Source organism: Symphodus melops (assembly GCF_947650265.1).
Source record: "Symphodus melops genome assembly, chromosome: 23".
NCBI lineage: Eukaryota > Metazoa > Chordata > Actinopteri > Labriformes > Labridae > Symphodus > Symphodus melops.
Genome location: NC_136713.1, coordinates 11,205,488 through 11,220,552, shown reverse-complemented (window position 1 = coordinate 11,220,552; position 15,065 = coordinate 11,205,488). Strand labels below are relative to the sequence as shown.

At 46.3% G+C, this 15,065-nt stretch overlaps 1 protein-coding gene across 6 annotated transcripts; it reads left to right on the top strand.

The window, feature by feature from the left end:
• The first annotated feature begins 21 nt into the window (after positions 1-21).
• On the top strand, positions 22-14,349 carry trak2 (trafficking protein, kinesin binding 2). 6 transcript variants are annotated; one of them, XM_079336337.1, is made up of 17 exons: positions 22-139; positions 3,129-3,315; positions 3,493-3,678; positions 7,005-7,064; positions 7,661-7,737; positions 7,831-7,947; positions 8,130-8,348; positions 8,472-8,550; positions 8,655-8,785; positions 8,988-9,062; positions 9,192-9,329; positions 9,594-9,673; positions 9,763-9,909; positions 10,004-10,290; positions 10,370-10,879; positions 11,013-11,112; positions 11,679-14,349. In XM_079336337.1, the coding sequence occupies exons 2-17, from the start codon at positions 3,261-3,263 to the stop codon at positions 12,475-12,477; spliced, it is 3,060 nt and encodes a 1,019-aa protein (XP_079192463.1). In that variant the 5' UTR covers positions 22-139; positions 3,129-3,260; the 3' UTR covers positions 12,478-14,349. The 6 variants fall into 6 exon arrangements, with proteins under 6 accessions (XP_079192463.1, XP_079192464.1, XP_079192465.1 ...); XM_079336338.1 differs by lacking the exon at positions 7,005-7,064; XM_079336339.1 differs by lacking the exons at positions 22-139; positions 3,129-3,315 and adding an exon at positions 3,761-4,281 and having other exon boundaries at positions 3,604-3,678.
• The last annotated feature ends 716 nt before the right edge of the window (positions 14,350-15,065 follow it).

The window sequence follows — 15,065 nt, the reverse complement described above, 5'->3', positions numbered from 1 at the left end:
TCGATAAAAACGTCATCGCGCAGGATGATGACGCGCAGCCGACCTCGCTCCCTTCCCCTCTATTGTTAGAGGTTTTTTGTTGAGCCGTGTATAGTGTACCGCTGGATTATCCCATGCTGTGGATGAAAATTGAAATAGGGTAAGTTTTATAAACATATTCCTTAATATATTTAAATGTTATTATTCTCCCCCGCGTGCTGTGCTTACTGGTTGAGCTCGCGCTGGTGTTGTTAGCTAGCGCGACGTGAAGCTACCGTCTCCCATCGTGTTTAACGTGATGTTGTTTAATGTTTAACACATTAAAAATGTTTTAATTCCGTCATTTCAAGGACTTTACATAAGCTGGCAGGTGTAGCTTGTTATTGTAAATGTAAGACGCCCTGCTGAGCTCTTTTATTTTGACTAGCCAACGTCGTACAAATGTGTCATCATCCATCGATTATAGTTCATCTTAATTTATTTAATTTTATTTATTTAACAATTTGTCACTCCCACAGCTGTTATAGTTTATCTTAATTTAATTATTTTATTTATTTTAGTTGTTTATCAAAGGTTTAAAGCTAAACAATTGTAGTGACAGTCCCTTGTTTTTCTGTCATTGCTCCAGTTTGTTGTGTGTGTGTGTGTGTGTGTGTGTGTGTGTGTGTATATATATATATATATATATATACACACACACACACACACACACACCAGTCTTTATTCATGTTTTGAATTAAGTGTATGTTCATCATTTAAGAGTTTAGGGGTTTTTAAAAAAAAAAAACAACACGATCTGTTTTTGTGAATAGTTTTTGCCCATAGAGAGAAATACAAGCCATCCTTTTCTAAAATCTTCATCCATAACTTCAGACCGCTGAAATAATAACCAGAAGGATTTTCAACATGTAGAGGTTTCAGAGATGACAGTCAGTTTTTTACCGGGGAAATGGACAGCATTTGTTTGTAAGTGAAGTCGAATTTGAGAGTAGCTTTTAATTTGAATGATTCATTTAAATCCTGCTCAATGGACTCCTGGTACTTTTGCACTTTTTCCATCTTTTTTTTGTTTTTTTGTGGTGATGCATGATGGGATTGAACGTCTCCTGTTGCAGCAGCGTCACATGCTTTTTTTTTTTACAGTTCAACATCCTCTTACTTTTTAAAGCAAGCACTCCAGACTCTGTCCAGTCGTGTTTATTGTAAGGTGAGCTGAGTGCAGCTGCTGAGATGGAAACACCCAGACCATGCACATACATCTGGCACGTTAAAACATTGAATTCTCTGTTGTTGTGCTGGAACATCAGGATGACAGTCGTGCTGCTGCACTCGTTGGACGTCATGCCGGATAGAGGCATCACGAAGGGAAATCTGAGCTGATGTAAGCGGACAAATCCTCTGGGACAGCTGTGAAAGACTCGTGTTAAACATAATTCTGCTGTGTTGTCTTTGCCGCACGGCCATGCCTGCTTTACTACTGTTGTGGTGTTTTACATCTCAATCATCTGTGACCAATATTAAGTGGCGGTTTTCAGTAAGTGGTCAGAATCCAGCCAGATAAAATTGAGTGCATGTGTGATAGCACTTAGCTGTTTTTTTTTTTTTTAAATAAGGTCTCAGACTACAAATGCATCTCTTAATACGTTTATGTCTCAAATTTAAACCTCAACAGAAGCCGGGCTGCGTCCTAAACAAGAAGCTGTGTGGCTTTATTATTCACGAGGACTCGCCGCCGCCTGGTCAACAAACAGCCTTGCTATCAGTACATTTAGGGCGTTAGCATGGCGTGCTCTACTGTAATCTCCTCCATGGAGCGTCAGTGTTATGTAAGCTGCAGAAGATGAGTGTTGCCTCAGGACTGGCATGCACACATTTACCCACCCACAGACACAAACTAATAAGCATGCTTGCGATATGTGTGCATGCACAGGCTCAGCGGCGAGCTCAGGGATGCAGATGGCGTTGGCGTCAGAATGTCCTCTCAGAGAATGGAGCTGGGACGAAATATATATCGTGCCACATAAAGTTGTCTTGATGTGTGGCGCCTGCTGAATATTTCCGGAAGAAAAGCACGACTCTTCACTGATTTGCACGGCTGAAGGTCGGCGCTTTGCTGTACGGAATGAGGTCAGCGTGAACCGCAGAGTTGAAATGAGTCGACCTCGGGCTCAGCGACCGACAGCTGCGAGGAGAAGCTCAAGAGATGAGGCATGATGGGAGATGAAACTGTCAACATGTCGCAGGGAATCGCAAAAATCATGTCGTGTGAATTAAAGGAGCATTCTGCAGATTTCAACCTCGTTTCAGAGTCAAGTGACTCGTTTGTTTTTGTCCCTAAAGTCCGAGCAAAATGCCCATAGTGATGTCATAGTGATGTCATCGGGGTTGTCTCAGCATAGACTATGGTGGGTGACAGTTTTGACCCCAAACACAGAATGTGGATTTTGAGTGTTTAACATGAAATTAAGCTCTGATGAAAGATGTTATGAAATTGCATTATGGGAATTGTAGTTCCCTGGGAATTATGCGTATTTATTTACAGTCAGGACTTTTTGGCTTCTGTTAAAGTGATCTTTTTTTTTTCCTTTTTCCAATCTGACAGAAGTGTGACGCGAAATCGCCGAAGTTCCTCTTGAATTATTTTGTGTGATGATGAGCGCAGCGGAAGAGAAGCCGAGTCGTTTTCGGGAGCCCTGCTCGCGCGTGTTTTTCACTTTCATCCTGTGAGCTCGTCTCGTTCCTCCAGAGGAAAGGCGACAGGATGTGGGAGGAGTCGCTCGTCGCGCCTCGGCCCGCCGTTCAAACGCACCCATGAAACGCATCGGAGTTAAAGCAGCCGGCCGGCTCTCGTCTGTAACGTTCAGGTTTCCCTCAATTAAAACACAAAGTATGATTTGAAACAAGTCGGCTCGAGATGGAGATCCTGACCTCCAATCTTTAGCGTTGGGTGAAGGGCGATCCTTACATTGAAGCATCAGAAGAAAATGCAGATTTGTGAGTTCAGTGAAAGGTCAGGGGCAGGAGAGCGAGTCATGTACAGTACGTGTTGGCTGTTCGACCTTTTATGTATGGTGGACGTTTTGGACAAGAGCCTTGAGAGAGAAAGAAAAAAAGCTGAAAGTTTCTCTGACGTGCCTCTCTCTCCTCAGGTAAAGGTGTGTGCGGGCACCACCCATCGACAATGCAACAGGATGTGATGTCACAGGAATAGCGTCTGCTGTTTTCTGTCCTACTTTTTCTCCCCCCCCTCCTTCCCCTCCATCCTGCTCCAAGGACGGATCATGTTTGAAGCCAAACCCCGGGCAGTGGAGAAGAAGGAGTCCAGCACTGAGACAGGTAGTGAATCTGTGTGATCTCGATCTCTCAGGCTACAAAAGAGGAAACAGAAGGAATCACGCTCTGACAGCCGATCTTTTCCAGCCTTAAAACTATTTCAGTCTCTGTCAGAAAAGCAAGTTTTTTTTTTTCTTCCCGTTCTCGATTCTACGACAGTCTTTGTCCTCTTCCCCACAGATGAGGGGCTGGGCAGCAGCGGGCGGCACTATGGCTCCGGCTCGCTTGGCTCCAGCTCGGCATGCTCGGTTTACCTGTCGGACAGCCAGGACTGGGCGGTCTCCCCGAGCTGCTCCCCGGACGAAGCCCCCGGCCAGCACGCCGCCATCTCCCCCGTGCTGGCTGAGGAGACGTTCCGCTACATGAGTAAGCTTGACGCTTTCGATTCCTAATTTTTCGCGTTTTTTCTGTCACTTTCATGCTCTTCTTTGTGATTGGTCGACTTCAGAGAGCAGATGGCGTGCCCGCCCCTTCTGCATTAAACACGTGAGGGATTCATGTCAAACGGCGCATAATATCCCCTTCGATTAAAATGACAGGGATTTAGCCGGGACATTATTTGGCACAGGGTTGTCATTGTGTTTGCTCGTGTGCTGCAGACAGAGCTAGATGTGTGTGTGTCTGTGTGTGTGTCTGTGTGTGTGTGTGTGTGTGTGTGTGTGTGTGTGTCTGTGTGTGTGTGTGTGTGTGTGTGTGTTTGTGTGTCTGTCTGTGTGTGTGAGAGAAAGAGAGGGAGGGACAGACAGTGAGCAGGAGGAATCCAGTCATCCAGCCAGAGTTGAAGTGTGGCTGATTTCAAAGCCAGGGAGTCACGAGGACAGAGGGTGATGAGGTCGAGGAGGAGGAGGAGGAGGAGGAGGGCAGAGTGTAAAGAGCGAGCATGAAGAGAGGACGGTAAAGAGACCAATCAGAACATGCCGGTTTTAAACATCCACAATGAGGAGGTTTACGACAACTTCGCTGTTGAAGGTGAGCGAGGGACTAAAGTGTGTGTGTGTGTAATGAAGAGGACTGCAGAATGTCTGCAAGGTCAGGCTGCATGGGAAAGTGTGTGTTTGTGTGTGTGATTGTGTGTGTGTGTGTGCGTGCATACTGTAGAGAGACAGGAAGTCTGAATGAACGCTCGTTTGTTTACATTCAACCAAGTTGTGCAGCGTGTTGGAAAGCGGCAACTTCCTGTCAGTGTTTTTCCCTTCTCATCACGACTTTGAATGCGTCCAGTGTGTCGTCTTTATCCTGAGTTTAATGTCTCCAATAAGCATCCCATCCGCTCGATGACCTGGGCTGCTTGAGTGCGTTTTTAAGGGTTACAGTAAAGGGAGTGTACGCGTCATGTACAGGGTGAAGCGTTTGCTCCACTTATGAAGTGATAAATAGATTCAGCCGCACTATAAATAGTGTGTGATGCACGTGCAGACGCCTGGCATGGTGACATTCGAATGCACCCCGGTGCTCTTGCAGCTTGTAAATGTGTAATATTCAGGCTGTGCAGTAATTCATTTCTTTGATATATCGCCATGTGAGGATTGTACACAAAAAACGGTGAAGGTTATGTTTTTGATGCAGTGACATGAAGCTAGCGTCTGCTCCGTCTGTCGTCAAGACGACGATGAAAACTAAGAAGTCGATGTTAAAGGGGACATGTTATGACAAATCCATTTTTACAAAGTTTTATGAACATGTATGTTCTAAGTTTCTATCAACCTACAAAATTTAAAATAAATCCATCCAGTCCTTTGTTTGTGGTCTGCTTAAGTCTCACCACACAGAGAAAAATGCTCCCTTTGTGACATCACAAGTTTTGATTCTGGTAAGAAACTCCCCTCCCCTCCAATGGTATCTGCACCCATGGACTCCATCTCCAGCCTAGAGTAATACTTTTGCGCAGGTCTGCCATTTTTATTCTCACTACAGAGGAGTGATGTCTGCGGGGAAAACTCAGGGGGCGGGGTCATTTCATTTAAAGAGACGCACACCAAAACGGAGCATTCAGAGAGAGCTGGTTTCTACAGGGTCACAAACCTCCTCTAGTGCTTGATTCATGTTATATTTCAACCAAAGCACAGCACAGCACACATATTTCATTTAGATCAAGGGAGGACTGTTTTAAAAAAAAAAAATGAAAAAGATGTCCCCTTTAATTCTTGATGTGTCACTGAGGGTCCACCATATGAAGATCTGTGATTTTTACCAGAGTAAGAGATCATTTACTTTGGAGGATAAGCCGGCTTTTAGTAGTTTTTTATTCTCTCACCTCAAACCTGAAGTGCCTGATACAATCTTTCTTTTATTGAAGCTCACCTTCTGTGCCATATTTTACTTTATTGGGTAGCGATAGCCGTAGTAAATGCAGGGGAAGAATGAGGGGCATGACTCGCAGCAAACGGCCGAAAAGCTCCTAATTGGCCTCTGCAAGGAGAGGAATCGGCAACTTTACATCGTCCAGGTGAGCAACCACAGCGCCCATCCAGATCCAATTTCACAAAAACAACAAAACAGGAAAACAGCTGTAAGAACATGACACCAGCTTACAAAGAAGTATATGTTAGTATTTGGTCGATTTAAAACACATTTCAGGCACTAAAACGCACAAATTGAAGTCCAATCCTTCTTTTGTTTGCTTCACACTCGGCTTTGAAAATCTGCCGTCTTCAATATGATGTGTGTGTGATCCATGCAAAGAATCCATATCGAATAACATCAAGTAGACATTTTATGACGAAGTGGACTTTGCAGTTGTGCAGTTTATTGGGGTCAGTCACTGTCTTCTATAACCCGACAGACAGGAGTTTATTACGACACGTTTGAGCTTTATGTAATCTTAAAATGGGAATAATCCCCACTCTTCCCTGCGTATAACAAAGATAGCTCTGTTGGGGGAAAAGGTTATTTTTAGTCTCCCTCGCTTGTCGGAGCGGAGAGCAGTGTCCAGATCCAGAGGTCACAGTGGGCTTCAGATTACTGCGCTGATCTCGTCCATTAGAGCAGCTGCTTCACTCACTTTGCTCTCAAGTTCAGACCGAGCGGTGCGTTTAAATCCCGCTGGAAGAAATAGATAATGTTCACGAGTCAAGCGGGAGCAGATGTGCAGTGTCGGGAAATGAGTACAAGTTCCATTTCTCACGGACATCCTGTCCACATTCTGATGTTGTTTTTCTTTGTCGTGTTTTGTTCGTTGAAAAGTCTATTTGTGTGTTTTTAAAGACATCAGCGCTAACTCTAAAATTGAATTTAGCCAACGCAACCGCAAGCGAAGTCGCCTCGCGTTCAGACTTCGCCCCATCTCCGCTTTCCGCCACGTGAAAAACAACCAGCTGATTTCAGACGGTGCAATATGCGAAAAAGTGGCAAAAAACAGAACAGGAAGTGATGAATGCTGATTGACAAATTCATGTCTCATTGGCTAGAAATGCTACAAGAGTTAGCCGCGTGTCATCAGGCTGGTGGTGTTTAAAATGTTTAGAGATGCTGTTTTCTTTAAACAGGTGACAGTGGGAGCAGAGGAGCGCTGGTGACACCCACTCAGGTGCTCATAAAGGACCCAACTAACTGTTGTGTAGACTCAACAAACTAATGTTTCTTAATGAGGTGGATCTGTTGGTGCTGTAGTTTGCGTCCTCTGCTTTTCCCTTCTTCTTCTCCCAACTCGCTTGTTCACCTTTTCAACTCTGCCTTCTTTTCTCTCTCACTAGCGTATTTCGCTTTGGAGCCATCCTCTTATCCCCACCCCGGCTCTCAGAGCCTCTCCAAAGGTATCCTTCCCCATCTCTTTTTTTTTTCTGCACTCTTCTGCTCTGCAAATGTTGTCACTTAGTGCCAGTGTGGGGGAGGGGCTTCAGTCTGCACCAAAACTTGCATCTAGAACTCAAAGACCTGCAGCCCCTTCCTGTTTGTTTGGTTTTTTTTCATGTAGATGCAGCAAACCAGGGATTTGTGTAGTTTACAGCTTGTAGTTCTGCAGCATGATACAAAATTCATTGAGACCATTAACAATCCAAAAGCCGCAATGTGGAGCGCTTCTTAGAATTCAGCAAAATACCTGACTTCATAAAAAATCTGTTATATGGTACTCTTATGGTTAAAAGCTGCGACAGTAGCTGAACTTTTTTTTATTTATTTATTTATTTTTTTATAAACGTGGCTACTCGGGTTGTTGGTGGTCAAAACTAATAGAACGCCGTTGTCGCATGCTTCAGGAGAGTGTGCATTAGTTTAGACTGGAATGCTGTTTGTAGTTTCTTTGTGGCGTGTTAAGTTAGCATGCCAAAGTGTGCTGGAAGATGTATGTACGTTTTTTTTTTTTTTAAATTGTCCCCTCAAAGTAAAGTCCAACTTTTCCTCTGCCCAGTTCTTAGCGGTGACCGCGTGGAGCAGATGACCAAGACGTACAATGATGTGGAAGTGGTCACACACCTTTTGGCTGAGGTGGGTAAACACCCCCCCCTGCGAATTATAAAGCATTTCTGATTCTGATGTAATTGGCTGATTTTGTGGGTGCTCCGTGTTCTCACCGCACAGCGGGACCGAGACTTGGAGCTGGCAGCCAGGATTGGTCAGTCACTGCTGCAGAGGAACCACCTGCTGCAGGAACGCAATGAGGCCTTAGAGGAACAGCTCGCTCAAACCCTGGACCAGGTAGGTCATCCATGCTGGTCGATTTTTTTATTTTTATTTTTTTTTATTTTTTATTTTTTTTTAATAATAGAAGTGAGATTTGTGTTTGTATATGACCGCATCTTCGTCATGCCAGCTGAATTCAGAATAAGCTCCCTGAATAAGTAACCATGACGACGATTCACGACTAAATCCTCTCTCAGGTTCATCAGGTGCAGCATGAGCTCAGCAAGAAGGACGAGTTGCTGCGGATGGTGTCGAGCGCCACGGAGGAGAGCGAGACCGACTCCAGCGTGTCCACGCCCCTGCGCCAGCCGCCGTTGCCGGGGGTGACCACGGCCGCTGCGGCCCTCAGCCAGCTGGAGTCTCTGCAGAGCAAGTTGGAAAACCTGGAGGAGGAGAACCTGGTGTTGAGGTCTGAGGTACGAGTCGTCTGTAACTGAAGGCTGGTGTTTATACGCTCATACCGGGTCACAGAAAGTTGATTTGTTATTGTTGTAATGTTGAGAGCGCTGAATGAACACAGCTCTACATCTCCACTCCAGGCGTGTCAACTGAAGAGGGACACCATCTGCTATGAGGAGAAGGAGCAGCAGCTCGTCACCGACTGTGTCAAGGAGCTCCGTGAGTGACCTTTGCACACCTTCCCACTCATTTCCAGATGGGTCGAAATTTAACTCTTTGACGTGCATGTGTTTTTTTTTTTGACCGCGTTCTTCGGTTCTCAGGCGAGTCCAACAGCCAGATGGTTTCTCTGACGGAGGAATTGTCCCAGAAGAACGAGGAGCTGCTCAGACACCAGGAGGAAATCGCTCAGCTGCTCTCCCAGATCGTAGAGCTGCAACACAGAGTGAAAGAGGTGAGACGGGGAAAGACTGCTCCGGGTCTCGACTTGCTACCCGATGGTCTTAGATTGGGTCTGGATGGTCTTGACTTTAAACTCCACTCATGATACCCAGACCGTTCAAGAAAAAACAGATCCTCACAGAGCAGCAGTGATTTACGAGCTCCATGTTGTCTGTCACACTGTTAAAACGTGTCGGTGTGTCGTTTGAACACAGCTGGCTCTGGAGAAGGAGGAGCTGAGGATCCACCTTCAGGCCTCCAAAGACGCCCAGAGGCAGCTCACAGCCGAGGTACGGTCGAAAAAGATACAAACATAAACGGTGCTGATCCACATTAAATGTGGTTATTTGTTTAAAAGAGATTTTTTTTAAATAAAATGATCAAATGATGCCTCTTTGTTTTTTTTGTGTGTGTTGCAGCTGGACGAGTTGGCAGACAGGAACGCCGAGTGTTTAGAGATGCTCCATGAATCCCAGGAGGAGATCAGAGAGCTGCGCAATAAAAACACGCCGTCTGCAGGGATGCGACGGCACCTCTCCTACGGCCTCTACCCCATGGTGAGAGAGGAAAACTTTTATGAAGCAGAGCTCCAATGAATCCCTTTAAATAAAGTCACAATCCAAGTCTCTGCACGCTGATCTGTGCCTCTAGATTCACTCTCTTTCATGATGTGGATATATTAAAGTGTTAGTGTAACCTGATCAGGACATAAAAACGGATTATCAATAACCAATCAGCTCCAAGTTAGGAGTGGACATTGACACAGATTTAACGACTGACTGGAAGTAGCAGCTTTTAAAGGCGCGTCTCTGTTTGTGCAGGACTCGTTAGCTGCGGAGATCGAGGGCACCATGAGGAGGGAGCTGAGTGTGGAGGAGGAGATCAGCTTTAAGGACCAAAGGTAGAGTGTAGATTTCTCAAACACTACGTAGATGAAGAATCTGTTTTAAGTAATAAAAAACATTTGGTTGTGATGTTTACTCTCTGCAGAGTATCTCAGAAACGAGTTTTCCAAACAGTCCGCTCCATCAACGCCTCGGCCTCAGCGTCACGTCCAGCCTCAGCCACGCCTCCCATCCCGGGCTCCGCTCAGAGCTCCCTGGTGATGACAGCCCAGCCTTTCCCGTCCAATCAGGGGTGGGTTCAGAACAGCACAGCTTCACGCCACGTTCTCATTTTTTCTTCTTCTTTGTTTTTTTTTAATCGTGTTTTCATGCCTGCGTTTGTAAAGGGAGGAGGTGCGACTGGGCCAGCCGGGCTGTCCGGGTGGAAACGACCTCACCAAAGCGCTCCATCGCCTGTCCCTGCGGCGGCAGAACTTCCTGTGCGAGCGTCAGTTCTTCCAGGCGGAGCGCGAGAAGAAGCTGCAGGCGATGGCGGACGGAGAGGGCAGCGGTTGCAGCTCGCCGACGGGCAGCGCGCTCTCCTCTTTCTCCAACCTGTCGGAGCTCTCGTTCGGCTCTAGCATTTTCAAAACCTTCCTGCCCGAGAAGCTCCAGATCGTCAAACCCATGGAAGGTAGAACCACAGACGAGTTGAAGTCTGCACAAGCTGTGAAGATTCTGAATTCATTACAATGTTGTCGTTTCTGCACCAGGTTCACTGACGCTTCATCACTGGCAGCAGCTCGCCAAACCGCACCTTGCCACCATCTTGGACCCCCACCCTGGCGTGGTGACCAAAGGCTTCTGCCCGTTAGTTCAGGATGCAGTGTACCGCCTGTCCGACATGGAGGAGGACGAGGAGGGCGAGGAGCTCGGGAGGATCGACGATGTGGAGAAGGGGGCGGCAGAGCGGGGAAAGGAAGACGAGGACGAGGACGAGGAGGAAGGCGGGATCACCTTTAAGGTGCACTGCTCGTCGACGCCGGAGGAGAGGCGAGACAGGAAGTCGCCTCGACCCCTCCTGCCCTTCTCCCCGTCCCTGACGACGTCCCCTCGAACGCCCGCCTCTTCCTCCTCCATCAGACCAGACCTCGGCCTCACCCCGTCACCCTGTCGTATACCGGAGAATTCCAGCCAATCAGCTCAGCCCATTCCATTCGCCTGCACAACCGTCGGCCAAATGCAAAGCTCCACCTCAACATTTACAACCGCATCGTCCTCTGGTACAAACAACTTAAAAAATAATAATAATTCAACTACAAATATGCAAAATATTTTTTTATCCATTTTTTTTTAATATCCTTTTTTTTTTATTGCTACTGTATCATTATCTCCCTCCTGATTCGCTGTGTTCAGTCCAGCATCCAGGGAAGTGTCAGAGCTCCACCTTCTCCACCTACACCTTCACGACCTGCCGCATCCTGCACCCGAGCGACGTCACACAGGTCACCACCAGGTACGTCGTCACTTTCAGATTCAGAATCGGCTTTATCGGCCAGGTATGTTCAACGCGCAAGGGGTTCGACTTCGGTAGACTCTGTATGATGTAAACGTCAAATATTAAATATAAACAAGGAATTAAAGACGAATATATAGAAGAGTAAATAATAATGTTTCAGTGTTGGCATGTTGAGGAAAGGGGGGGGTAATGACATCCTGTGAAACTTTTTGATTTTTTTTGAAGCCTTAAAGCTGCTGGATGTAACTTTCCGACATACTGCGTTTGTAGCGACACCACATGGCCGTCAGGGGAACTGCACCAGTAACCTGTCGCTTGCTCGTACGGCATCAAAGTCGCCCCTAAAACTCTGGATATTTATCAGCATTATGTTTCCAGAGGAGGTCAGCGGTCATAAAAAAAGGATTCATCCATGTAAAAAGTTACATATATATGACATATCAATCATTTCACCTGACGGCAGTGTGGTATCACTTTAATCGCCCCTTTAAAGGAACAGTACCCTCTACACACAGCTCAAAGTCTTTATTTAACATTCCTCGATTTGTCTTTTTATTCTTCAGTTCTCACTCGTCCATCATGGCCAACACACCCAGCTCGATGAGAACCGGTCCCAGCACCCCGGTGACGCCGTGCAGGCTGAGCCTGGGTGACTCCTTCCCCCCTCATCGTCGCTCTCCTGCTCCGACGTGCGGCCTGGCCAAGCTGGTCCTGGAGAGGGGCATTTCTGCACAGATCTCCACCGACACCCCTCCTCCGTCCCCCAAACCCGCAGCACGGCAGCCTCTGCTTCGCCTCCTCCCGAGCACGCCCCCCAACTCGCCCTCCCACTCGCCCGCTCCCTCCCCGGTTCCCGCGGAGCCCCGCCAGCACTCCTCCGACAACTTCTTAGCCTCGCGGCCTGCCGAGCTTTTCCTCCAGGACGTTTACGGGTTAAATCTCGGCCGTGCTCCACACCCTGACCTACCAAGCCCTAACCAGGAAACCCCAGGCCACGTCCCGCCCCCTAAGCCAGGTCGAGCCAGGCCTGAGCCAGGAAACGTGGGCCTAGTGGAGAGGCTGCGACGACTCGGCTTCACCAAGGTTCTCCACGCCGCGGAGTCGGACGCTGCGGTGCCGCGCCAGGATTCTTCAACTTTTGTGTCCGCAGGTGGGGGGAGCCTATTGGACGGCCTGAGGCGCAATCAAAGCCTCCCTGCCATGATTGGTGCCCGAGCGGGGAAGCCAGCTAGCATCGCAACACCTCCTCCTCCTCACCCTACAACTCTGGCGCTGCAGCCGCCACCCTGGGGGAACCTCAAAGAACGACGGCGACATCTTGGCTCCCTCTCGCACGGCCCGTCGACTTCAACGAAACGCTGAAGGAAAGCGGCGGATGGGACACGCTGCAGAACGGGGACTTTGGTTTGGGCATCCGGCGGGCAGAACACTCCCTCCTTTTTAAAACTTTGAAGCACAATTTAACTAAACTGACTGTTTTTAGCGATACTGCAGTGTCTATGTTTGTGGATGTGTGTCGTTGTTTAGGCCTTAGTTTGCCTCTGAGCATGTTTTTTCAGCTCTCGGTACCCTCTGAGTCATGTCTGAATCTTCATTAGGGTTATTGGTTTCTCCTGCGAGACTCTGGATGCTCTGGGGGGAAAAAAAAGGAAGGTAAGGTTTGGAAAGGGTACGATGTAAGTCGACGAAGGTTTGTGGATGTGGATAAGAAATGAATCGGAGTTGAAGGTAAGCGTGTCAAAGGTCTTGGTGGTTTCGTTCATGTCAAAAGAGAAAGAAAGTAAAAGGTGGAGAGAGACTGAGCATCCAGAGTTTTGCTTTTAAGGGCTTGTTCTGTCAGGGTTTGAAAAGCTTTAGACGGAAATAGAACAGCTTTATCTGCAAAAAGAAAAATGGATTCTACGTGCTTATACGTCTCTAGGAGTGCTCGCTGGCTTAACAGTATACGGCCAGCCGGACTTAAATCATTGTCAGACATTGCTATTAACATCATGATTTTATAGTAGTGAACAACACAAGGATGTCTGCTAACCGTCCATGTGCCGAGCGCCTTTCCCCCCCTCCTCGCTCGCGTGTGCATAAAGCGCCAAACGCAACCTCGCCTACAGGTCCCAGCATGCACCTGTCAGCAGGCTGAAGGCAAAATCAGATCACCAGTACAGAAGGTCTGGTCCACGTGTTTTATTACTGTATGAGGCCTTGAGTAGAAGCCAGCACTGTTGGGATTCGAGTTCCTGTAAAGCCACGTTTGTATTGATTTGTTGCACTCAGCGGGATCAGGAGGTTTTGGTAATTCGAGGGTCACTGCTCCCTTGGGAGCGTTTCACCCCGGCCCGATGCCCTTTAAAAGGACAAACAGGAAGTTCATTGTGACAGTGCTTATAGCCTTCATACTAATTTGAGGCCAGTGGAACCTTAAATCCATGAATGCATCATTTTTATTGTTTTTAATTTTATAAATTGGTTCCTGTGTTTAATATGCGACTCTGGGTTATCTCAAGGACATAGATAGTTCAGACACTGGCCAGCAGGTGGGAGTATTCACATAGAAAAGTAAGAAGCAGCGTGCATCCTAAATACCGGTACTAATGTATCATAGTACCATGTTTAAATACGAGGAAGTGTTACGTAAGAGATACGTCCGTCCCTATCTTCACACCTTCAGCGCTAACGTACTGAATGCTAACCTGTCCAACCATTTCCTCCTGAACAGCTAATGCACTTTTACAGTTATCATTACTAATTATTATTATTACATTTGTTTTACTGACGCCACTATTTGAAGTATGATACCAACATTTTAGAGAGAAAAATTAGCATACGTGTGCCTGTTGTAACGATATTCGCTAACATTTTAGCATAAGATTTTAATATATTTAGCACTTTTATTGTTTGTTTTTTTGCTTCACAAGGGAATTCAAATCAGCCAAATGTTCTTTAAATGACAAACGGAATACTCTGCTTTACCTATGCTATATTGAACAAAGTCAGAGAAGCTACATCTTTTTTTGTTTAGTGTGTTAGTCGTGAGGAAAGAAGGCGCACACACTGTTCATGTCTTTTTTGAATTGTCATTACCTTCACGTCTTGTAAAGCAGGAGTTTCAGGCTCCTCTTTCTTTCCTGTAATTGCTTTGTGCCTCCCTTACATGATTCTCTGTAAACTACTCATGGCTATTATTCAGTTGCCTCTTTCTTTTCTTTTTTTTAAATTAAATCAGTGGAAACAAAACAACTTTCCAATTGTTATTATTATTAAAACAGGATTCAAAGAGATTTTCTTTAATGAAGTGACACAGCTGGGTGTTAACTGAATGATAAACTTAATGGTGTTTTTTCTGAACTGCAAATATGGGCATGAGCGTATCCAGAAATCTGATTGGTTAAAACTTTGTTTTGTCATTTGCCTGTCAGAGGCGGGACTTATGTTCAATCCAAGAATTCATTTAAATTTGTTTTGGTAGCTTTTTTTTTTTTTTTTCTCGCAAAACTTCAGGTCACCCCTGCATCAGTCAGTGTCCCAGTTAGCCAGTAATGCCACACCAGTTCAAAACAAATCTGATAACGCTCTTTTAAAAATTAAAAACGTTCAAATTTTGTTTAACAAATCTGAGTCTACAGCTTTGATTGATTGTTGAGACACGTGAATGTTGCCGAAAAATTGGCCGATTGATTTCATGACTTTGCTAACAAGTATTTTTAGGGACAACTCATGCCTGTAAAAAAAAAAAAAAAAAAAAAAAGCAAACTAACTTCCCAATATTTCCTTTTATTTTAATTTAATCTGGACTTGAGCGGTCGACCCACTGACAAACATTCCCACCACTCCACCTCCCAGTAAGAGCGCTGGTCGTACAGCGGGCTCGGGCACATCACCTGGGTCCAGCCGTGGAAACGCCGCGGTGTGTCGACGTAAGGCTGCGCCGCCCCTTGAAGAGGAGCTTTTGTGTC